The sequence below is a fragment of the Ananas comosus genome, linkage group 11 (assembly GCF_001540865.1).
Source record: "Ananas comosus cultivar F153 linkage group 11, ASM154086v1, whole genome shotgun sequence".
In the NCBI taxonomy this organism is placed as follows: Eukaryota; Viridiplantae; Streptophyta; class Magnoliopsida; order Poales; family Bromeliaceae; genus Ananas; species Ananas comosus.
In genome coordinates this window covers 9,921,915-9,947,128 of record NC_033631.1, presented here as the reverse complement: position 1 = coordinate 9,947,128, position 25,214 = coordinate 9,921,915, and the positions used below count along the sequence as shown (strand labels likewise).

Genomic DNA, 25,214 nt, shown 5'->3' with positions numbered 1-25,214 from the left:
GTTCTCTTCGTCTTCTTATTTCTTCTTCATTCTTTCTCTATTAGAAAAAATGCTACACAATTTAAAACTTTGTTGAATTGTTGTTTTATATGATTAGAAAATATATTGCATTATTTGATAAATTATTGTACAATTAAGAAACATATTATACTATTTAAAAAATTATCATATAATTTATTTGTTAATATATTGCTATCAAATGATACAACATTTTTTTAAAATTATGCCATATAGTTTATAATTTAGATTCTTAATAGATTTTAGCATTAAAAAGTACGTGTTATTTTTTAGAAAGCACAATTGATAACTCATAATATACATGTACCTTCTGCTTGAAAGACGAGAAACCTCACGTAAGATAAAAATGAAAAAATAAAAACAAAAGTTAACAGTACTATAAATGGTGCAACTTTTATACATTTTGTGCAACACAACCAATTGCACTTATGCTGCACCATTTATATGCACAATTTACACTTGTATTGTACCATTTAGGAGGATAAGGCACTCTTTGCTTCTTTTTTTTTTTTTTCGTGTTCACATCATGATTTGTTACTTATATTTTTTTAAAAAAAAGAATAATATCTATAAAGTATACATGTTCTAGACGAGAGACAATTTAGTTAAATTTCTAATAAAACACATTGAATCTACAATTTTTTTGTTCAAAAAAGGAGATTAAATATGTAAAATTGAAAAACCAGCAAAATTTTTATGCAAAAAATCCTACTAATTAAGTTCCGACAATATTTAAAAACAATGCCACTTGTACATCCCATTTTAGGATATAACTAGTATTTAACCCGTGCTATGCACGGATAATATAATAATATAAAATAACATAAGTTATTATGTGATGATAAAAAATTTATTCTAATTAATATTATATTTTTTTAAATAATAAAGAAATATAGTATTGNGTTAATAATATAAAAAATATATTAAAAGAAATTAGAATGAGAATATAATCCAGTGGAGAACAAAGATCAAAAGAAAATGAAAAGAAAGAACTATATATAGGAGAATAAAAATTGTTTCATAGATAGAAATTAAAAAAAATAATTTAATGCAAGAATATAAGAGAAAGAAAAAAAAAATTGGAGATGATTTCATTATTCGACGAATTATAATGGGTTTTGGTTTTTTATTTTTGCATCAAAATCAAATTTCATTTTTTTCTGCATCAAAATCTATATCACATCCAGAAAAAAAATTACACTATCACCAACTCCTCTGATAATGAGGAGAGAGAGAGAGAGGATGACGAAGAAAAAAAAAAAGAAAAGTTTAAAATAGAAACGCACTATAATGCTATAAAGATTTTGAAAAAACATAATATTATGTAGAAATCTATACTTTCAAATTTAGGATGTACGTTTTAAAAAAATATAAAGGTTTTGAAAAGTATGAAGGGTGGAGAAATAAGAGGGTATACATTTTGAAAAGTATGAAGGGTGTGGAGATGAGAGGGTGTACGTTTTGTAAAGAATGAAAGGTGAAAAATGAGTGTATATTTTAAAAAAATGTGAAGGGTGGAGAGATGAGAGAGGGTACATTTTGAAAAAATATGAAGAAAGATGAAAGGGTATACGTTTTGAAAAAAGATGAGACTATACGAAGAAATGTAAAGATATGTACCTTTTGGAAGAGGTGAGGATAGTGCATGGTGAGGGGATGGAAATGATGAGCCCACAATCCAAACAACTCAAGTTAAAAAGATTTCGTCACGTGACACATTTTATTAGAGATTAATATAATCCTATAGATTCCTTCACCGTAAAGGTGATAAATGCTTTTTTATCTTGTCAAATTATAGAGCGTGTGTAAATCATAAGATGGCGATTGGCGATGTAACATATACACCTACATCAGTATTTCTCAATATTTAATGTGATTGACCTATTGTGGACCACTCATTTAATTGCTAAGTATTATTTGCTCTTCTTTAAACATGTCTCAAATAATATCACTTTCCGTGCGCTTTTTTTTTTATTTTTTTTTTTATTTTTTTTTTTATCTTCAGCTACTGAGCAAGACGATCAAGTTGTTTGTTATCTCAGATAGTAAGTAAGAGAACAGAGATTTGCTTGTGAATTTATCAAAATAGAGAATTGGAGTCCTTGGCTTCTTGAATAATATACGTAGTGTAGGTTCTTGTAAAATCAGAAAGTTTATACTAAATAAGATAGATTGCGGGTTCGGGGACTCCTTTACGAAATAATTTTTTTAAATTTTATAATTTACAAAATAATCCTACCAAAATTTTATTTGGCAATTTAATTTTCGAAATATGTTAAATCATTCATCGCATTTAGAAAAAAGGTCTTCTAAAAGCAGTAAATTATTCACCGCATTTATTAAGACGGTTAACAGTTCACCACTTTTTTCATAATTTTTAAGGTTCTTAAAATTGTACGTAGATTATACGGAAAATAAAAAAAAAATAAGATTGTTAGGANTATATATATTTATATAGATCGACTTGAATTGTAGCATCATATTTAAATTTAGAATTGCCAATTACCTCAATTAAAATTGACTTCTTCAAAAATTCATCAATCAGAGTTTTATCGCTGCTCAGTTTGTTCACTGTGTACACAGGCTTAGGATGATTGATATTATTGTCTTTAATCCTTATCTTGAATAGTATTATTTTTCCCAGAAACTCATCAAGCTTTTCAGGTGCCTGGCTCATGTCACCCGTCTGAGTAAAAATATTTACTATTAGTATATATAAAAATAAGAAACATACTACATATATTTATGATAAATAATACGCACTTACCAATAAAACTTGTTGGTGTAATTGCGCGGCAGTATTTTGCAGAAACTGGACAATCTCACGATCAAATAAAATCAACGAAGCACTCCCAGACTCATCTAGCACCCTTAGTTGGACTTTGAAACTACCTGCATATTATAGATTGTAGTTAGAAAAACATCACATTAAATCATACACGTCGAGTGTAGAAGTAAAAATTCTCACCTTAGTCCAACACAAGTTATCATTCTCTCACAAAATTCACAATAGAATCCAGTTCCATCAGGAATCATCTTTTTGCTACATTTTTTGCAAGAATTGTAGTATCGGCCACGCTCAGTCTCAACACTTAGAATAGTTGCTAGAGTTACATATACACAAGGCTGAAAAGATGATATATATTCAGTATTAAGAATAAGAGAATAAAATATATTAAAACGATAAATATGGATAAGATATTTACACTTATTTACCTGTTGGCATTCTTGAATTTCAGCCAGAGTTTTTCTTTGAGATACTTTTAGGAAGTCATTCGTTAGAGAAATAGTGGATTAAGTTGAAATTTCACTAAGCACCATAGATTTACTTTGTTCTCCGCTTACAATCCTAAATTTTATAATCCTAAATTTTATATTTTAATGTAAGTGAACAATATATATAAAAAAAATAATAAGGTTATTGGTTAACTTACTTATTTTTGAACTCCAATATTTCTGATATATCAGTATTGATCATCATCTTGGTTGCATAAAGAGAATTTGATATACTACNTTAAGACGGTTAACAGTTCACCACTTTTTTCATAATTTTTAAGGTTCTTAAAATTGTACGTAGATTATACGGAAAATAAAAAAAAAATAAGATTGTTAGGATTATATATGAATTATTAGAATTTTTGTTTGATTGTTAGGATTGTATAGATTATTAAGATTTTTTTTATTGTTAAGATTGTATGGATAGATTATTATAATTTTTTTTATTGTTAGGATTGTATGGATAGATTACTAGGATTTTTTTTAATTGTTAGAATTGTATGGATAAATTTTTAGGATTTTCAAGTTGTTAAGATTATATATGATATTCGATTATTAGGGTTATATGGATAGATTATTAGAATTTTTTTGATTGTTAGGGTTGTATGGATAGTTATTAGAATTTTCAGCTTATTAATATTATGTATGATTTGTTGAAATATTTATATGGTTGTTAAGATTATATATGAGATATAAAAAGAACGTCTTTAAGAGAAAACTCTTACGTGATTCTTGCATGACAAAAAGAGGATTAATTTTTTAAATATAATTTTGGAAAGATTATTTTGCAAATATCAAAATTTTATAGGATTATTTTATAAAAAAGTTCTGGGTCCGGAAATAAGAGATTAGTTAGGCCTACTACCAACATCTCCCCAACTCCAGATATGTATTAAGGCAGTGTTTGGTTGAGGAATAAAGTGAGAATAAACCACTTTATTCCTCTAATTCATCCAAACACTAGAAGAGGGGATGAGTTTATTTAATCCCCATCTTAACGGGTTATTCTAGAATAACCCGTTAAGAGTAAGAAATTGTTGTTCCACCTTTTTGGTGGAATAACAATTTCTTCTCTTTATACCTCTACTAATTTAATAATAAAATATTATTAATTAATGTATTATATAATATTTTATTAATTAATTAACTAAATTAATAATTGACTAAGTTAGTAATAAAATATTGGCTAAATTAATAACTATTTATTAAAGTTTAAAAATTAAAATTTTAATTTTTTAAAATTGTAAATTTGAGATTTTAAAATTTTAAAATTTAAAAGTATATATTTTAAATTCTAAAATATAAATATAAAATATAAAAGTTCAAATTCTAATATAAAGAAAGGGATAATACCATTATTCTAATATAAAGTAATACTGCAGTAGTGTTGGTTGATGTTTTAGATTTAGAGAGAGAGAGAGAGAGAGAGAGAGGGAATCATTTTGTTGGCAAACTTGTAATGAAACTGTGGGGCCAGCTAACCTGACCCAGTTTTTGGGCTAGGTGTTTTGGTCAATCTAAGAAATTTTTTTGGTTTCAACTTTACCTTTGAATTTGATGGCACCAAAATATAGTATTGAATAAAAAAAATACATGTATAATTATCAACATTTTTAGGATAGATGGCAAAGAGCGTGATGGCTGGTCTTTGAGGTCCGAAGTTTGAAACCTAATTACTTCATATCAGTAATTAAAAAAAAAAAAAGCAAAATAAGTGATTTGTAACAACTCCTAATCCTAATAAAAGATGTGGGGAATCATAAAATAATTTCAACACAAAGATTTATAAATTGAAACTCAAAAGTAAACTCAAATTAAAATTTTGAGTTCAAGAATTGAATTTATTTAACTCTTAAATTGATATGTCGAGTTTAATTTTTAAATTCAAGGGATTCTTTTCAGTAATTTAATTGAAACAAAGCAAATTTAAATTTAAACTTTGAGCTCAAATGTTGAATTTTTATTTTATGTTTTACTCTTGAATTCAAATATGAGTTTAGTTCTTTAGTGGAAAGGACTTTGAGTGATCTAATTAAAAGTAAATAAATTTAAAATAAATAATCAAACCCAAATTTAAATTTCAAGCTCAAACATTAAATTCGAACTATAAGCTTAACTCTTGATTTTAATTTAAATTCAAACTATATGCGCTCATAATGTACTCATTGAAATTATACGTTGTTCTTATAAAAAAATTAAAATTAGTTATTTTAAAATGTAGCTCTAAATTATGTAGAATTAGACTGAAATACTTTTAATAGCACCAAGTATCTAATGCTATCAAACTTTCGGCCTTTGGATGAAAACTTGTATGACTAAAATAATAGTGGTCCCCGTAAGATTTAGTTGGTGATTGGTGTAATAGCGTGATTTAAGAGATGAAATTGATCAAAGGAGTAATCTGATGGTGAAAAATTTAATTGCACAATTGTTTGGTGTTATTAGAAGTATCTCAACCGAACTCTTATAATTATTATTATAAAAATTAAATCATTACTTTATGCTTTTAGATAAGTGCTTGCGTAATTGCAACTTATCTAATTAAACACCATGTATGAAGCCCCGGTTCTCAACAGCAAGCACAATTTTTTTTTTTTTGAACATGTAAATAAGAATTTTTTGTTAAGAGCAATGTCATTTGTACATTTATGTAATAAGTATAAATTTTGTGCTTAGCCTCTCAAATATTATAATTCACTTATTCATTTTATTAATTAATTTTTTTATATATACTATATATTTAAAAGAGGTTTATGACTCCATTTTCTCTTTACTTAAAAAGGCACATTTACTGGCCCACATAACGAGGGCCACGGACGAAGGCCTACCGCTCAACAGTTCACGACCAAGAATCAACGGCTTGCGGATCTTGGCGTACGGGACCCGGCTCACGGAAAATGGCGAACGGGCCATGGCCCACGGTTATTTTCACAGAAAAATAAAACAGTTGGGCTAACATTGGGCCATAATAAAATAGACCGGGCCAAGACAAGCCCATAAAACCAATCCAAACAAATCCGTTAAAAACAAGGGGGTGAAAAACAATTATTAGAAAAGAGATAAAAAAAAATGCTCCGCTCAGCTCCAGTGGCTCCTCTCCTCGTCCCGCTCCCCTCTCCCTTGGCTCTTCCCCTTCCTCTCTCCCCACCACCTCCTAACCCTAACCCTAACCCTAACACTAACACTTACCCTTCGCACCGCCGCATTCGTCGCCGTCGCCTCCTCCTCCTCTCCGTCCCCCTCCTCGTCGTCTCGGCCCCTCCCCCTCCCCACTCCTCCGCGCGTGGCCTCCTCCGCATGCCCCCCGCGCGCCTCGCCAATCGCTACTTCCTCGTCCGCGCCGGCGAGTCCGCGTACGAGCGCGCCGGCGTCGTCCGCACCAACCCCGTCGCCAAGACCTCCGTCGACAGCGGCCTCGCCGCGCCCGAGGGCCTGCGCCAGGCCGCGCGCGCCGCGCTCGAGCTCAAGCGCCTCGGCGCCTGCGAGGACGCGTGCTGGATCTGGCCCTCCATCACCCAGCGTTCCTACCAGGCCGCCGAGATCATCGCGTCCGCCAACGGCGTCGATCGCAGGTCTCGAAAACCCTAGCTCTGTTTTGAACCGGTTAGTTGTGACCTAACGATCGTGAATTGCTTTTGTAGCCACATTGTTCCCGAGTATAGCTTCTTGGACGCGCGGGGCTTGGGGGCTTTCGAGGGGAGGAGCTTAGAGTCGATTTCGGAGGTATGGTGTTTGATGAAATGCCAATGTGGTGTAAATGGAGTAACTTTGGTGCTTGATATGATATTTAGATCTTAGAAACAAAACTTATGATCTAGTGAGCACTACGAGTGTCATTTTAACATTATAATGTGGAGAATAACTTGGTATTATGATGTGTAAAATAAGATGTTTAAGAACTTCTATAAAGAGGATAACATTGTTTCTATTATATATCAATGGACAACATTGCTTTGTAAAGCTTGCACAGAGCTTAAGTAGTAACAAGGATTGTATATCAATGAGGATAATGCCTTTTCTAGAATGTATCAATGAGGATTATACCGAATCATCTGGTACGTAAGGACCTTATTTTTTAGAGTATTTTATTTGAGAGGTTGTTGGGAAACAACTCGAGCCTGGTTTAGAGTTAGATGAGTTAGGTAACCATAAACAAAAAGATTTTTAAAAAAAGGCCAAATCATCTTGTGGTCATTCACTTAACAAGTTATTTCCTTCTTTTGGGAGTCTTTGTATGTGCAATGTAAGAGAAGACACAATAGCGTATATCTTGACTTTCTTTTGAGATAAACAATTTTTAGATTACTTCTTTTTATGTTTTGGAACTGTGAAATATTCTCTTTATTCAGGTGTATGCATCAGATAATATTTCTCCAAACATCAAGCCCCCGCCTATCAGTGATGGAACACCAAATGAGAGTGTGGCGGATGTGTTTGTGCGGGTTACACAACTTATGTCCATATTAGAGACCCAGTATTCTGGAGATACAGTGATAATTGTTTCACCGGATTCAGACAATCTGTCAGTTCTACAAGCTGGCTTGATAGGTCTAGACCTTCGCAGGTTGGTATTATCACTTTCATAAGTTTTACGATTATTTACGGATGATAGAAATCATTTAAATCTCTAGCCCATGTAAAATATTTTTTTCCAAGCTCTGTCTAGTTCTTTGCTGACTTCCATGCCATTTCAGTTTATTTTGCCTGCTGTATTGCAGAGCTTTTCCCCTTTTTTTTGTTTGAGAAACCTGACAATGATTTGTTAGGAGAATGTCCGGTGAAAGTCATGCACCGGGCAACTGGTTCTTCGGACATATTATCTCTTTCCAGCGTTGCTCTATTTTAGAAAACATAGGTCACAAATAGCCATATTTGGGTAGGTTGTAATCAGCTGAACTGCCTGTTTGACCTTGATTTTGGGAGGCTTATCCACTCCAATTATAGAGCTTTTGTTGCGACAAGAAGTTAGAATGAGCTTTTGACTCTTGAAAGCATAAACTCCACTTTGAAGCTTCTAGTTCTGCTGTATTGCTTCTTTATACTTTATCGAACAATAGTTTTGCGGAAGTTCTAGCCATGCCAAATAGGCTCAAAGTTTGATGTGACTCTTCTGGAACACTATTCAATTAATTCTGTGCATGATTTTGAGCTATCTGTTTACACTTTCACATCCTTGAAACAACCTAGTTGTGATGAAATCATATAACTGCACTGCTTTTAAGTTGCTAAAAAGGAAAATTAGAAATGTCTTTGATGGTTTTTATTTTTATTGTTTTCTCTTCAACCGCCACTGAAAAGGGACTAGTGCTCTGCATGCAGGCATAGTGAGTTATTCTTTAGCCCCGGTGAGGTCAGGCTTGTTGATCCGGATAGCATTCCCGATTACAAGCAACCAGCTTCTGCTGTTTACAAGTGTACAAACCCTCCTAGTTGTAAATGATCTTTTCTAGCCAGTCTGATAAAACAAAAATCCCAATACATGTATTTTTTAATTGTTACTTACAAACCCTATTGTATAGCATGTCCTTACTCTGGTTATTTGGGGCTCATTACTGCTACTTAGAGTTACAAATATAAATGATAAAGAAATTACATTTAGTTGCTGATCTTCTTTCAAGTTACGGTTTGTTCCTAATGATAAGTTCTTTGTTCAAATAATAAAGAAGTTATGTTCACTGGACCCTTGATCATTCTGTTCAGGGCATCTAAACCGGATTCTTTGGAATATGTTCAGGGAGTGTGATACTTTACAGGCTATGATGATTCCCTGTAACTTGAAAGTAGATTCTTCAAGCGGAATTTTTAGTCATGGAGAACATGAGGTTACAAATAACAACTGTGCAAACATTAGAATGATATGTCGATTAATGAAAAGTTCATTTCCTCTTTTAATATCGTGTGGTGCAGAGGGTAATCGAGAAGCAAATAAAAAGCATTAACGTGTCGACATTTTCACTTCAATTATGTGACTTGAAGAGTTAAATAGGACAGTATTTAAAGCAACCTGTGACATATATGTATATATGGGCAGTGGATTGCTGAATTTTTGTATGTTCCACAACTAATAAGAAGCAAAGTGGAAGCAGATAACACTGATCCCTCGGTTTCTTACAGGAATATGGATTTTATACAAGAGAAATAATAGTACGGCATAAGAATGCTAGTGGAAAGTTTGGCTTGTATAAAGGTTCAGAGGAAGTATTTAATGCATAGTTTATGTGAATTAGGGAGCAATCACAAGTTAATTACCCATTGCCATGTCTACAAATTCCAATGGAGTATTTTAGTAATTTTACCAAGCAAAAAAGAGGCGAACAAAAAGGTATAAGTTTTTGTATGTATGGTAATGTATAATGGCTTTTGTATTTCTCTGGGTGAAAGAGGAACTAGGTAAATATTTGTTACAACTGTAGTTAGTCAAAATTCAAGAATACACAACATTGAACTGGTACAACATTGAGAATGATGAGCTCAGGCAAGACACATTTTACAATAGCTATTTAAATTTATGTTTTTTTTTCTTTTTTTTATTTTGAAAAGAGCTATCCAAACTTATGTTACAGGCATTACTTCTGCTGGTTAAAAGAACAGGCACCACCTCCGCCTCTTCTTTTTCTCAGTTGCCTGCAAAAAGTTTTAGTATTCAGTGAATGTAAATTAGTTGGTTATGGTTGAGATATCAAAAAAAGAATCAAAACTAAATAATTCATCATGAGAGTAATGAATAACAACATGCCGTCTGAATAGTAGTATATGAACACAATAAACATCTATATAAAAGTTCTACAAAACAATTTTGTTTGAATCAAGTTGGGTGTGCAAAAAACTGATTTTTGAGAACAAAAACAGATGGAAAAGTCATAGCTAGAGAGGACATCCGCAAACTTGGCTCGAGAATAGAAAAAATCGCAGCTTTTGGCAATCAGTAAGTGATTGTAAAGTAGTGAGACATTAGTTGAATCTCAAAGCACTAATAACAAAGCCATTGTTATAAACAGATTAACATTCAAAAGATTTTCACCAGTCCGAAGGTTACTTAGTATAAACTTTTGCAGGACGTGATGGAAAAAGCAATCAGGGAATAATAATGTACATACCCTCTGAATAAACAATCTCATGGTGAGCACAATCTCATCTCGTAACCTGCAGAAGTACAAAGTGGAGAGGGGAAGGGGGGAAAAAAGTTGAGAAAAAGAATTAGGATTGAAATTTAAATTCTTTGGTCTCTCTCGAATGGTAAGAATAGTTGATTCGATATGCATTTTGATGATTGGCAGATTCAAATGGCAAACAATGGAATTATGAAAAACCAGCGAACTTAGGTGCTCACGAGCTACTTTCTGCAATTAACAAAAGAGGCTCGGTCCTCTGGCTGCAATCTATCAGAACTCCAGTAGAATGCTCTTTAGGAATGGTAACCTGCAGAAAGAGAAAATATTTACAAAAAAAAAAAAAAACCTTGGTAAGTAGATACTAATACCATATAACTACTTTGAAATTAGGTCTTGTGTGGCCTAGTTGGAGCTTTTTTAGTGGGGCTGTTTCAATGCAGCTGTTTGAAGTACTTCTCGGTTCTCACTGCTCATTGCTGCAGTAGAAGCAGAAGTCAAAAGCTTATTCCAGCTTTCCTTGCAACAAAACTTTGTTTTTTTTGCCAAATCCTTGTCTGCTGCTTCTAGGAGTAGAGAAATGCTATTCCAGGAGCGAGGCCAATTAAGCACTTCTGTAAGCAAAGAACCACTACAAATCCAGAAATGCACGAGGCACCAAGCCTGTAGCCCAGGTAGTGGTGAACATATTGTAGGATATATAATTTTATTCCTATTAGCAACTTTTTTTTATGTAAGGAGTAAAGATGCTACTACTGTTGATCCAAAAAAATAAGAAGGTAGGTTTGATGAAAATGGCTGTCGCACAAAGAAACGGAAATGTGCATGACTCTCTATGGACTACATAACTTTGTAAAGTTCGATTAATAGATTCATCATACAAATTATGATATTAGACCAAAAGGTAGATCAGGAATCATACAGCTGTGCTCGGCAGGAACTTCTGATCATAAGTAACATGCGGTGATCCTGTTTTCTTGACGGAAAAGCCCTGTTTTCTTATTGCCAACTTAGCCTTCTCCAACCTGTTACTATACCCAATCTGTAATATTTGTTCGGGAGAGGAAACAAAAAACTTCCATCCTTAAATGCCATGTAGTTAAATAACTAAAGTACCAAGGTTAAGATAAACAGGTAAGCTTCGTAATAGAATTACCTTTACGGAAACATTGTATGAAGCATGACCAAGAAAGAAATTGCGTTCTATTTCGTGCTGCATTTTAGGGTCTGCACTAGAAACACCAGCGTCTGTTAAGTAGCGATAACTATTCCTGCCGCAACTAGAATGGGCTTAATCAACAAAAGTAAGTTATGTTTTGAGGGCCACTTGTTACAAAGAACGTCGGTTGATCTTACAACTTAGAATGTGAGCAAGTACCTAATACAACAGAAAATACGTTACGTCAAACTGATATTTGTCCGTCCTAATTGCATTACTGGGATTTAATTATTTGAGAACCCAAAAATAATAATCCCACGAAATTTGATATCTGACAATTCTATGACTCGGGTTAACTTTGGAAGATGGAGGGGGAAAAGAAAAGAAGCTTATACAAATGAATACTCACATGATGGACTATATACAAGCCAGAAAACTTGCATGTAATAAGAAGTACAGTAGCAGAAAATAATCACATGAAACTGCTAATTTTCCAATATAATTACTTTATTGCAATTTCAAAAGCAGGAACTTAGGAAAGAGAGAGCTCCACATAACCAATTTATAGTAGGCGAGATTATAAGTAAGCCAATTTAAATAGATGAAAAACAGCATATGACTACAGACACAGCAAAGTTACAAAGCAAGACGCTTACCGCAAGATACCTTCCTATGATCATTTGCAAAAGTCCTCAATAGTTCACCCTGCATTTGCAAAGAGAAAGAATTACACAGGCAAAGAAGTAGATTAGTCCAGATCCAGATATCATATTTTGGGCACAACTGTACAAAGAACCCAAAAACAAACAATAAAAGGGAGAATGCTGAGAAACTCATCTAAGTTGCATTCCTAATCTCAGGAGGCTCCAATTTTTGCAATATTAGCTCACGCTGAAATGAGTTCGATCCGTTTAGTTTTGAAGTGGTCAAAGATTCTTAAAGCAGAATAAAACTACAAAATTTGTGCTGATTTATCTATGTTTCAAACATTATGGTTCCTTCATCAATAATATGATCATTATGGAAAGAAACAATATGATAGTCAGATATATCTTCATAAAAAGTAGCATAAAACACCACTTTACTGTATTAAAATATTTGAAATCAAGTTTTCTTCTGATTGTTCCACTTGTCTATGCTATTTCAATCTTTCGGAATATCTAAAGAATTTTCTACTAAAATCCAAAAGTAAAATACAAAGCTGCTGAAATTAAAATGAACTGTCGAAACTAAAACTTAAGGAGCTCAAGCCAATAGTAAAACCAAAACCACTGTTATGAATCTATTATAATCATATAAATTGATCATTCTCTATCCTAACCTGTTTCATCCTTTTCTCTTCTCGTGCAAATATATGCTTTAGAAATCTCGTTTTTTTTTTTTTCTCTACTCTGATGTCGGTGCTTTCACATGAGCAGCGAATCGTTTTTTTCGTTGCTTTTACAAGACTTACAAGACATAGTGTTATGGAAAAATAAAAAATTAGAGGATCGTATACCTTCTGTTCTCCTTTCCCGATAGGTACAACTTCGATAGCAAGATATGAATCAACATCATCAGCTGTAACCAGATAAACATCTTTGTTTTCCCCTGTTGCAAGATCAATGTTGTTAACCTAAAACCAAAATGTTAAACCGCTTCGCTACTACAAATATAGATCAGACCATTGGTACAACAAAGCTAGATTAAAGAAACGATGCAAGTAAACCGAAATAAAAAGGTCACCATAAACAAGTTAGATTGTGAAAAATATGATATGAACTACAAAATTCTTGCCAATCCACTCTAGTTTGGCCCAGCCCAGTCGCAGGTGAGCTCAAAATGTCACATATCTAACAAAACCTACCCAATCTAAACGCTTAAAGTTATAAGGACTAGGCCTGTTTTAATATATATCAATCTTTTAGTCTTTTATCAATTATTATATGATGTGAGTCTACGTACTAAATTTCAAACTTCGTGCGCCCAAAATAGTATCTTTGAAAATAAAGAATCATTATTAGGCTAACATCATCATTATTAGGCTTATAATCCGAGATTAACAACACAAAAGATTAAGAAATTACCTGTAATGTAACAATGATTCCCGTTATCGGAGTAGCGAACCCACTGGAATATAAAAAAAAAAGAAAAAAGAAAAAAAAAAAAAGAGGAAAAGATATAAGAAAGCAACCATAACCTCCCACTCATTTTTCTTCCAATACAATAAAAAAAAAAAAAGAAAAACATAAAATTAAAATTGGTTTTCGAATTTTGGTCCAGTTACACTTACTTAGCCACACTTCAAAAGTTTAATATTTAAGAAATAAGATAAACCACATACAACTTCAAATTTTGCAAATTTTTTCTTAAAATTTAGCAGCTAGAAATTAATCCAATCACTGAAATAGGGGATAAACATGAACTTTTGAACGATTAAGCATGATCGGATCAAATTCGGAGCCAGTATATCTTTTCAAAAGATCGAAAAAAAAAAAGAAAAAAAAATCGGAGACGCACCGCGAAATCGCAGCTCACGGTGCCGTGGACGGCGAAGCCGCGGACATGGACAAGGCGCCCCGGGCGCGCGGCGCCGGCGATGTCGAGGTCCTCCACGCCGGGGGGCGGCGGCTCCTCCGCCTCCGCCGCGGAGAGAAGGCGCTCCTCGAAGGACCCCGGCGAGCCGGAGAGCTCCGAGTCGGCGTCGAGCGCGTCGGAGGAGCTCTCTATCCCCTCCTCCTCCTCCTCCGCCGCCTCCGCCATGGAAATCGCCGCCGCCCCTAGGGTTTCGATCGAAAACATTGCGGTGGGGTCTTCGTCTTCGTCTTCGTCTTCGTCGTTTTTTTGCAGTGAGAGGTGATGGGAGGCTGATTTGGATGTAGCTTATAAAGGAAGCTTGTTGTGTGTGTGTGTGCGCGTGTGGGGTTTTTTTTTTTTTATTTTTTAACAGAAAAAGGCAGTTTCGGCGAATGGGAGTAGAAGGGGAGTTGACGAGAGGGGCGCTTCGCGGGAAGCGATTGGGGCCCATCACCCAGAAGAGCGACGCCAAAATTATTTTACACTTTGGTCCCTACACTATTTGATAATCGATTTCTACATTTTAAAATTTAACTCTTTAACTTATTTTAACTATTAGCATAGTTTTAAATTTTTGTAAAAGAAAATTGATATTGTTAGCAGTGTACAACTGCTATTTGGTAAAACCTGAACGCAATAGAACATATCTTGTTAGGGTAGCGTGCCGAATGCGGTGCTCGCGATGAACAAGTTCTATTTGGCTATAACTGACGGCAGCGAATAAATGTTGTTATGCAGTGAGGAATTTGTGCAGTATTGTGAAGAAGAAAGTGCAGTTCTGTATTCAGGATTTATACAGTTCGGGATTTATGCGTTCTTGTGTAGAAGGCAATGCAGTCTGCAGTCTATGTGCGCAGGCGAGATTTGTGCAGCTCAGTTCAGGACTTGTGCAGGGTGCAGTCTTTGCGTGCAGGTCACAACATGTGGATCTGTATAACACTGTATTGGAATATATTATTGGTAAAACTAAATCTCCCATCTTATATATTCCCTAGCTAACCTATTATTTAAGTTCCCATTTAGATCATATCTCTTTTGATGCAAATTAAGGCTTGTATTGCTTAGCCTTTGGTTTAGAGTTTGGTTTAAGCTTTAGTCCTGTAAATATATATATATATATATATAATTTTTCAGATGGGTATTTTTTACAATATTTAGATAGAGGTAGAGATTATTGTTGGTGTCCTCTTTTGTGTCTTGGAGTAAATGTGATGTCTTTTTTATTGTGAATACTTTTATAATCTCTAAATTTAAAGTGAATTGTTTTTGCATTATTGCACCATGCATGCAGGGATAATCGAATCATGTAAATTCTTATAATTTTATGAGTTTTTTTATTTTTGTATTATTGCTTTTCTAGTGTTTGGTTGTGGGTGGGGTTAACAAACCCCACCCCAAATGGGCNAATTCTTATAATTTTATGAGTTTTTTATTTTTGTATTATTGCTTTTCTAGTGTTTGGTTGTGGGTGGGGTTTGTTAACCCCACCCCAAACGGGCTATCTCACCCCCCCTCTCTCTCTGGAATTGGGGTGGGATTGGGATTAAAATTAATCCCACCACAATTCAATTTAAAATATAATTTTAAAATTTAAAATTTAAATTATTAATTTTAAAATTAATATTAATATTTTTAAATTTTAAATTTAATTATTCAAATTTTAAATTTGACATTTTATATTTGAAATTTTTAAAATGTTTAATTTGTAATCTTAAAATTAATATTTATATTTTTTAAATTTTAAATTATTATTTATAATTATTTAACTTTTAAATTTAATATTTTATATTTGAAATTTTAAAAATTTATAATTGTAATCTTAAAATATATATTTATATTTTTAAATTTTAAATTATTATTTTTAATTTTTTAAATTTTATATTTGTTAAATTTGATTTAAATTTTATAACTTTAAATTTTTAAATTTGAGATTTTAAAAATAAATTTTAATTTTAAATTTTTTAATTTTAAAAGTTATCTATTTAAATTTGAAATTTTAAATATAAAATAAAAAATTTAAATTCAAATAAAAAATTAGGGTAAAATTTTGATTTTCTATTTATAACAACCCACTATCCTTCTTATTCCACCTACTCCAACCAAACACTATTTTACTTATACCTTAACTAAACTCAATTTTCAACCAAACACAAAATTACTCTAACTCCATCTTAACCCTGAACTTAACCCTATTCCTGGAATAACTAGTTTTTACTTAACCTCGAACCAAACGAAGCCTTTGTGTTTTTCTTTGCATTAGATACTTTTTTTTTTTTTTGAGAAAAGGTAGCATGCTACCATTTTATTCAATTAGAAAATGAACTTGGCTACAGATTAAGACAGTCCAGGTCTCAGTAAAAAAGGAAAAAGAAAAAGACAAAGAAAAAGAAAATTACATGCCAAAACGTTTCCATGAATCTCTGAGTGCTTAGATCTCCGTCAACAGATACCCCAACGCACGTTCTGATTTCTGAAAAATTCTTTTATTATGCTCTAACCAGATTACCAACCACGTGGCAGCGATGGTCGCCAGCCCTTTACCCCCCCCCCTGTGCACCAGTTTTGATTTCTAAAAAATTCTTCTATTACGCTTTAATCAGAGCAATGGTCACCAGCTCTTTACCCCCTGTGCACCCGTTTTGAGACTACACACTTTTCAAATCTTTTTTTTTCCCGAAAAAAAAAAAGAAAGATTTGAAAAGTGTGTAGTCTCAAAACATGTGCATAGGGGAGGGTAAAGAGCTGGCGACCATCGCTGTCGACAACCTTCCAAATCTTTGTTGAAGATGAACGATTATTAAGAAAAAGTTTATTAGGGAGCAATCCTTTTAGCATAGCCATAGTGTGAGGGCAACCAGAAAATAGGCGGTCCACAGTCTCCTTCTCATCTAGACATAAAACATATTTCTCATCCCCACTCCGACCTCTTTTTAGAAGATTGTCGACAGTAAGCATATTTTTTTCAACGCTAGCCACACGAAAATCTTTACTTTGAGAGGGGGTCTAATTTTCCACTAGCATACAGTGCTCTCAACTCTAATTCCGCCATCCAAAAGAAAATTAGATGTACTTATTAAAAGTGTATTGTGATAGCGTGTATCACGTGCTTTTGAAATTATCATTAGTTATCTTCTACCCTGTTTTCGCACAACCGATATAACCGTTAAATCAATGATCATTGTCACTAATATTAATATAAGCTATTTAAACTTCTTACCAATCAACTTTTTCTAATTTTGCAACACTATATTTCTACTGAATTTAAAATATTTTGATCACTAAATATATAATATAAAAATAATATAAATTTTAAACTTTATAAATTTTAAATAGCGTAAAACGTGTTAATATTTGTGCCAATCTTCTAGCTTGACTCCCATGTACGTACAAACAAGTGACATGATATTTTAATATCTGCATTGATTATTGACCGCAAAAGCTACTGAAAATATTTAAAAAAATTACAATAAGATACGATTATCAAATATTTCATAACATATGCCACAAAATTTAGCACTTTTTGTCTATCAAATATTGAATTACTATTTTTCAAAATAAAAAATTTGCTTGATTTTATGGGATTTGTTTCAAAATCAAGAAAAACTAGTTACTAAATAAATGAGCCTTCCACTGCTTGTTCTAAAGGTCAATAAAATCAGAGTAATAAAATCAGAGTACAGTTGTAAGAAACTGACTTGGTTTGGTGAGAGTATTCACACATGTTTATTAGAAACAAAATTATCTAAGAGTTAAGGAAAAACAAAACCATGATAAATTTTATAGTGGTATCTTAGTAAATTTAAACTTTATTACATTGGTTTTTTTTCCTAAAAAATAAGTTTGGGAGAAAGAGATTTACGTTATGTTATTGAGTTTACGTTACTATCTAGCTTTTATACTTTGGAATTGTTGTTGCACGTCATTTTCCTGCTTATGTACTTGCTAATAAATGAGCACCATAGGATGTAATTATCCAATTCAAGTGAATTTTGCTAACCAATAAGGAGAGTAATTAGGTAGAGACCACAATTATTTTCATTGAACAAATGATTTGCAATATAATTTTTTTTATTTTAAATTAAAAAAAACTATAATTTTACTCTGTTTTCTCACAATGGTTTAATTGGAAAACGACAAAGAGATTAAATATATTTTATTAACAAATCCATTTTAAAGACCTTCTACTTAGAAAGTGTCAACTGTGGATTTGTGGTTGGCATAATTAATTTCTCACATTGCCATGAAAAAGTGTCAATTTTGGATTTGTGGTTGGATTTGTGGTTGGATTTTTTACCGACTGTTCCTAGAGCACGTGGCAAGGGATTTGGTGGTTGGTATCCGAGACCCAAATTCGAATCCTAGTTAATTCACATTTCCAACAAAGTTTATTTCTAAATAAAATAAATGAAGCGGGTGCGTGCTACCTAACTCTCAAAAAAAAAAAAAAAAAAAAACTTATTTTAAAAAAATTGTCCAAATCAATAATGGAATGCTTAGGGTAAGTGTTTAACTATTTTTAAAGTGCAAGGGACTATTTACTTCGTAACAAAAAAAAAGAAAAATCCAAATTAAGAATAAGCACGGCGAGAGACTAGTATAGAAGGACACAATAAAAAATATTTAAATGGAACAGATATTCAAATATGTCCCAAATTTTAGCATTTTGATAGAAAATCTCTTAATTTTTTTTATTTTAACAGTTAAATTTTTTAAATTTTATCAAACAGTTCAATAAATCATTCTTCTCAAGCTATATTCCTAACTAAATAACAACAAATATTATAATTTTTTTAAAAAAAAAATAAATTACAGGCAATCTTGTGAAGCTTTAAAATATAATAAAACTTGTCATTTCAATTCCAACACTTAAAAGAAACAAAACTTCAATTCGATTCTTTGTTTTCATCCGTGAGAAAAAAAAAAAAGGGTTTTTTTTTAGAAATGAAAGTTAAATTAGTTTTTAAAATATCTCAATTTCGATTCGTAGATCGTGATAAAATAAGATCAAATCAAATTACTAGCTCCGACGGATCAAATGGAAGATCACAAAACGAAAATTGTACTAATTTTTACAATCCAAATATCAAATCTACCGAGAAAAGACAGTAAAATTTTAAAAATGTTTCTTTCTCCAAAAGAGTGATAGAGAGAGAGCTTTTGTTTGAGAGAGAGAAAAAAAATAATTCCTTTCTTTTTTTCTCGGTTGAGGTGAGTAACTACGCCTAGCGTGGGGTGATTTCTCAACCAATTTAAGAAACAATCACTTAATGGGTCAGATCAGATATGCCTATCATGGACGATTCAAAACCCGATTAAAAGACCAACAAGAAATTTTACCAGATCATCGATAAGATATGCAGTCAGTATAACTATTTAAATAATAATTTTGCTTGAATAGAAGGTCAATTAAACTATTTGATAAAATTTAGAGGTTATAATTGTTAAAATTAAAAGCTTAATAAGAGAATATTTGACAAAGCTCTAAAGTTTAGGGGGGTATTTGTACATTTTTCGCAGTTTAAATTCATGACCATCTCGTTAATATTTCGCCTAATTGGACAGACCTGTGCGAACTTAATTAAATAGCTAGTATTCTCTGTCTTTGGAAAACAATTTTATCTTCAACTTACAATTTTTTTTTTCCGAATTTCAAAAGTAAATTATTTTCATCCTAATATACAGAACGTTAAATAATGCTAAATAATCATATTTTTCAAACGTTTAAACTAATAGAGAATAATATTTAAATATTTTTATATTTAACACAATATTAAATTCGTCCGAAATCCAAAAATGGCATCTGAATTCTTTGAAAGACACGAGAGATTCTTTTCTAGAAGAAAATTTTTTTAGAAAAGCATTCTTGGTTATTAAAAAATACTCCTATGTCATAGAATTTAGAAAAATTATTTCGAAAAAAGTGAAAAAATATTTTTTTTAAAGAACCAAGTTGAAAAAATTATATTTTTGTTAAAAAAATATATATATATATTTTTGGGAGCAAACACCCTCATATATTTTTGGTTTATATATATTTAAATTCTTAATTTTAGGAACAGCGACAGTTTGGCCGAGTGGTCTAAGGCGCCAGATTTAGGCTCTGGTCCGAAAGGGCGTGGGTTCAAATCCCACAGCTGTCACATGTTTGGTTTAAAAATATTTTTAAAAATCTTTAAAATCAAAAACATCAAACTTTTATTTATGCCCTTACCATTAAATTTTGCAATATGAGAAGTTTTTTTCTAAAAAAAGTTTCATAATAATATTATTTTTATGAAAAATTCTACTTGTACAATTCGGAAGATGAGCGTAAATTTTATACTCTATATCCTAGAGTTTACACAAATTCAAATGAGTTGTAATAAAGAAGAATTAATGTGATAAGTAAACGAATAATAGTTATTGGATATAAAAAATGTACACTTTATTTTGAAATGTATAGAAATAAAGCTCTATTTTTATATATTGCTAATATATTGACATTTACAATATGAAGATTTATAATTAACTTAATATATTAAAAATATATAAAAATAATAAAGAACGGACGGATAAATAAAATAGTGTTAGAATGAGTAAACCTTACTATTTATGTTATGAACAATTGAGTGGGTGTCCCCATTAAATTTTTTGTCCTTAAAAGACATACATGTAGAAGCCATAATTTAGGTTTAGAAGGGATCAAAAATATACAATTCATTTATCTTAAAAATTTATTATAAAATAAATTATAATAAAAGTTTAATGTATGAAAAAAACTAAAAAACTAAAAATTTTATTTGAGGGCTCATGTTCAACATTCTTTTTAATCGCGACATTCATTCGCCAATGATTGAATCAATAGGGAACTTTCACAAGTTTTATAAAAAAATTTTCTTCAAAAAATCCACAAGTATTATTTTTTAAAAAAAATCCTTTTTGGCACCCTAAAGATTACAATTTATAATATTGTAATTTTTTACTATGCTTAATTAATTAGGGGCTTATATGCAACTTTTAAAAATCTAAAAAGGGCCATGGTCATTATAGATCTCAATATAGCTTTGTCCCTGAGGACACAAAAAAAAAATCCCCAATGTGAGGCTCGCCTCATTTGCCGTTTATGTAATTTTACATAATGAAGGTAAGCAGAATGTGGCCACCAAATTTATAGGGGTGCAAATGAACCCGGGTTGGTATAGTTTCACCCCGATCCTCATCGAGTGAGATGATAAGTAGGGGCCGAAAATATAAAATATATATATATAATTCATCTTAAGTTTGCTTCCATTCTTTTTTCTTTTTTCTTTTTTTTGAGAGAAATATAGCATGCTATCCGTTTCATTTATTTCATTTAGAAATAAATTTAGCTAAAAATGTAAATCAACTAGGATTCGAACTTGGGTCTCGGGTACCAACCACCAATTTGTTTCGATTCGTAAAGTAAAGGAATGTTTGGTTGCATATAATTACAACTGTACTGCAGTTGTAACTGTATGTAAATATAAATTTCGTGTTTTAATATATCTAACTCTAATTACTGCAGTAGAAACTGCAGGAGAAGGTCTAACTGCAGTAGTTGAAATTACGCTTAAATTGACCGTAGTTCCAACGGTAACAGTTGGAGAAAGTAATTTTAGATAAAGATAAACTTACCTCAATTAGTTTTCAAACAAAAAAATTTGTTCTATATTCGAGGTAAAATTACCATCATATATAAAAAATAAAAATAAAAATTTAAAATTTATTTCTTAACTGTACGCAACCAATCAAATTATTTATAGTTACAGTACTTTCTACTAAAATAAAGTAAGGGATAGAAATTCCATCTCTTGCTTTTTTTAATATGTTCCAATCAGTAAAAGTCCACTAAAAATTTCTTTCCATCCCAATCCATTCTGAATGGAGCAATAAGGAAGGTCCAAAAATAAATTTAAAATTAAGCTGTCTCGAATCCATTCTGACCCGACCAAAAATGGAGCTGGAGGTGGGACTCCTTCCATCCCGGATCCGCACCATCTGCATTCCTTTAGAAAAAAAGAAAAAAAAAGAAAAAAGAACTATATATATATATATATATATATACAGCAAAGAGAAGAATAGGAGACCGGTGGTTTGCATGGGTGTGGCCCGGGTGATTCCCGGGATTTTCCACCACCCCCTGCATTAATATCCACCCCATTTTCAAATGAGATTAAATTGCTATCCTTCTTCTTAATTTTGGGTTCTTTATTAAGGTACGGAAGAAAAAAAATGTTGGTGGTATTTTATTTATTTTTGCATTGAATTATATCCTGTTTCGGCTTCATTAACATTTTAATGAACATTGGGATTTGGAGATTATTGGTTTTAATCGAAAATATGGATTATTATTAGGTTTTTTATGTGGATTTTTAACGAAATTTTCGCTGATCATTTTCAGGATTGTTCTAAGTGACATTCTGTATTTTTGGTTGAAATTATGCTTCAATTTCAAGGATGTGGTTTGCCATTGAATCATGTTTTTTTTTTTAATTCCTATTCCTATCATAAATTAAGGAAATTGTTTAGGAAATTCACTTGTTTTTATTTCATTAGATTGTTGAATAACCAAATTCACATATTTTTTTAATTGTTCTTCAATATATATATATATGTATTTTTATTTTTGTGTTTTTGAAGCAGAACCTGCTTAAATTGCAATGCCGGGGTTAAAAATACATAGAGTTGATGGAGATTCTACTGTGAAAAAGATGAACATTTCTCGACGCAAACCGAATTCACCTGCGACAAAATCATTCGGGGAATCACCTCCTAAACAAATAAATTCTTTGCTCACAACCAAACATGGTGGCATGAACGTTTCAATTGACGAACCGAATGAGAATCTCCGTAAAATAAAGAGTTCTAATGATGGTTCATCTTTGAACCAAAGTTCTGTAACTAAGAGTCAGAGATCAAATATTGATACAAGCTTTGCGGAGAAGGATAATAAGATGAAGGATACGTCGAAAGGATCCACGAAAAAGGATAAACCATCTTCAGACACAGGCCGAAAGAGTATACAAAGATCAAGCTTAGGACTAGTTGGTGCCAAGAAACACGAAAAGTCGACAAAGATCGATGCAGATGAAGCCAGAAACAATTCTGTGGAAGCTGGGATCAGTAACCCCGACCTCGGCCCTTTTCTCCTCAAGCAAGCGAGGGATGCGATGTCTTCGGGAGAACACCCTGATAAGGTTCTTCATATCGCACTCCGGGCGGCCAAATCCTTTGAGAATAGCGCGGGGGGGCGACCCACATTGGACTTGGTCCTAGCTCTTCATCTTATCGCGTCTTTACATTGCAGTTCAAAGCAGTATGATGAAGCAATTTCCATGCTAAAGCATTCGGTTAACATCGTAGTCCCCGAACAAGGCCATGACCATTCGCTTGCGCAGTTTTCGGGGTATATGCAATTGGGAGACATATACGCAATCTTGGGTCAAATCGATTGCTCGCTGGAATGTTACGTAAAAGGTTTGGAGGTACAGAAGAAGGCATTGGGCCAAAATGACCCGAGGGTCGGTGAGACGTGTCGGTATTTAGCGGAAGCTTATTTACAAGCAGTTCAATTCGAAGAGGCCGAGAGATTGTGCAAAATGGCTCTTGACATCCATAAGCAGAAAGGTGATTTGGCTTCCCTCGAGGAAGCCGCAGATAGACGTCTTATGGCTCTTATATGCGACACGAAAGGAGATTACGAGACTGCACTCGAGCACTTAGTTCGAGCAAGCATGGCGATGATGTCGAACGGCCAAGAAGCTGAGGTGGCGTCGGTCGATTGCTGCATCGGAGACACTTACTTAGCTTTGGGTCGATACGACGAGGCCGTGTTTGCTTATCACAAGGCGCTTAATGTGTTCAAGTTCACCAAAGGGGAGAACCATCAGTCAGTTGCTTCGGTTTTTGTCCGCCTCGCCGATCTTTATAACAGGATCGGGAAATTCGGTGATTCGAGGATCTACTGCGAACATGCACTCCAAATTTATAAGAAGCCTCTTTCGGGGGCTTCTTTGGAGGAAATCGCTAGTGGTTTCGCTGATATTGCTGCTATTTATGAATCGATGAATGAGCTTGAACACGCGCTTAAGCTGCTTCAGAAAGCACTTAAGATATATAATGACGCAACTGGTCGACCAAGCACCATTGCAGGAATTGAGGCCCAAATCGGAGTACTCTACTATATTAGCGGGAATTATTACGAGTCTTATTCCTTCTTTAGGAATGCTATTGAGAAATTTCGTGCTTGCGGGGAGATAAAGCCGGGTTTCTTAGCTACGGCTCTGAACCAAATGGGCTTAGCATGCGTTCATCTGAACAAGATAAGCGAAGCAACTGAATTGTTTAAGGAAGCCAAGATTACTATGGAAGAAGAGTATGGACAGTACCATCCAGATACGCTCGGAGTTTGTAGCAATCTAGCAGGAGCTTATGACGCGATGGGAAGGTATATTATCTGATATTATTTATCGCGTTCTTTAGAATTTTATATTGTTTGAAGATGTAAGATGTTTAAGTACATGTAAGCTTGAGTTTTACGGTGAATTGCAGAGGTAGTCCCTGAATACTCAACATCTTTTACTGTCATGCATATCCTCTTTGTGTTATTCTCGATATAATTAAATTTTTTTTCGCTTGTTTGCCTGCTCTGCCGCTCGCCGTTGGACGGAAAATGCAAACATGAACAGCACTGAGGAACTCGCAGTTCTTTGAAAAATCGAGGACTTATCATGTATTCTGCATCATTGTTCTTTTTGTAGGTTGAATGAAGCCATAGAGATGTTGGAGTATGTTGTTGGGATAAGGGAAGAACTGTTGGGAACAGCAAATCCTGATGTGATCACTGAGAAGAAGAGATTGGCAGTGCTTCTGAAAGAAGCTGGAAGGGTCAGGCACAGGAAAACAATGTCATTGGAAGATCTTCTCCATTCCCACTCTCTTGTTACAGAGAAAAGTCTCACCGTGTCGAGATCTTTATAGTACCGCATTCTTTTTTTCCCCTCATGTTTTAAACAATAAACTATGGTTGGTTTGTAATGATTATGATTATATTTTTGATGATTTATTCGAATCAAACAGCTTTCGCAGTCGTGGTT

At 32.9% G+C, this 25,214-nt stretch overlaps 3 protein-coding genes and 1 non-coding gene across 9 annotated transcripts; 3 read left to right on the top strand and 1 right to left on the bottom strand.

Moving 5' to 3' along the window:
- LOC109717404 lies at positions 6,352 to 9,186 on the top strand. 3 transcript variants are annotated; one of them, XM_020243181.1, is made up of 4 exons: positions 6,352 to 6,866; positions 6,936 to 7,017; positions 7,644 to 7,858; positions 8,995 to 9,186. In XM_020243181.1, the coding sequence occupies exons 1-4, from the start codon at positions 6,364 to 6,366 to the stop codon at positions 9,035 to 9,037; spliced, it is 843 nt and encodes a 280-aa protein (XP_020098770.1). In that variant the 5' UTR covers positions 6,352 to 6,363; the 3' UTR covers positions 9,038 to 9,186. The 3 variants fall into 3 exon arrangements, with proteins under 3 accessions (XP_020098770.1, XP_020098769.1, XP_020098771.1); XM_020243180.1 differs by lacking the exon at positions 8,995 to 9,186 and adding an exon at positions 8,614 to 8,911; XM_020243182.1 differs by lacking the exon at positions 8,995 to 9,186 and adding an exon at positions 8,593 to 8,717.
- LOC109717405 lies at positions 9,620 to 14,458 on the bottom strand. Of its 3 annotated transcripts, XM_020243183.1 has the most exons (10): positions 14,062 to 14,458; positions 13,629 to 13,671; positions 13,061 to 13,152; positions 12,219 to 12,267; positions 11,760 to 11,781; positions 11,560 to 11,674; positions 11,326 to 11,445; positions 10,625 to 10,713; positions 10,392 to 10,437; positions 9,620 to 9,918 (listed from the first exon to the last, which is right to left on the bottom strand). In XM_020243183.1, the coding sequence occupies exons 1-10, from the start codon at positions 14,341 to 14,343 to the stop codon at positions 9,874 to 9,876; spliced, it is 903 nt and encodes a 300-aa protein (XP_020098772.1). In that variant the 5' UTR covers positions 14,344 to 14,458; the 3' UTR covers positions 9,620 to 9,873. The 3 variants fall into 3 exon arrangements, with proteins under 3 accessions (XP_020098772.1, XP_020098773.1, XP_020098774.1); XM_020243184.1 differs by lacking the exon at positions 11,760 to 11,781 and having other exon boundaries at positions 11,560 to 11,651; positions 14,062 to 14,457; XM_020243185.1 differs by lacking the exon at positions 11,760 to 11,781 and having other exon boundaries at positions 11,560 to 11,630; positions 14,062 to 14,454.
- On the top strand, positions 20,179 to 20,258 carry TRNAL-UAG. The gene has a single exon. It is a non-coding gene; the product is annotated as a tRNA-Leu (tRNA).
- On the top strand, positions 22,198 to 25,214 carry LOC109717403 (protein KINESIN LIGHT CHAIN-RELATED 1-like). 2 transcript variants are annotated; one of them, XM_020243178.1, is made up of 3 exons: positions 22,198 to 22,334; positions 22,762 to 24,565; positions 24,879 to 25,214. In XM_020243178.1, exons 2-3 carry the CDS (start codon positions 22,779 to 22,781, stop codon positions 25,096 to 25,098), a joined length of 2,007 nt encoding a protein of 668 aa, XP_020098767.1. In that variant the 5' UTR covers positions 22,198 to 22,334; positions 22,762 to 22,778; the 3' UTR covers positions 25,099 to 25,214. The 2 variants fall into 2 exon arrangements, with proteins under 2 accessions (XP_020098767.1, XP_020098768.1); XM_020243179.1 differs by having other exon boundaries at positions 22,759 to 24,565.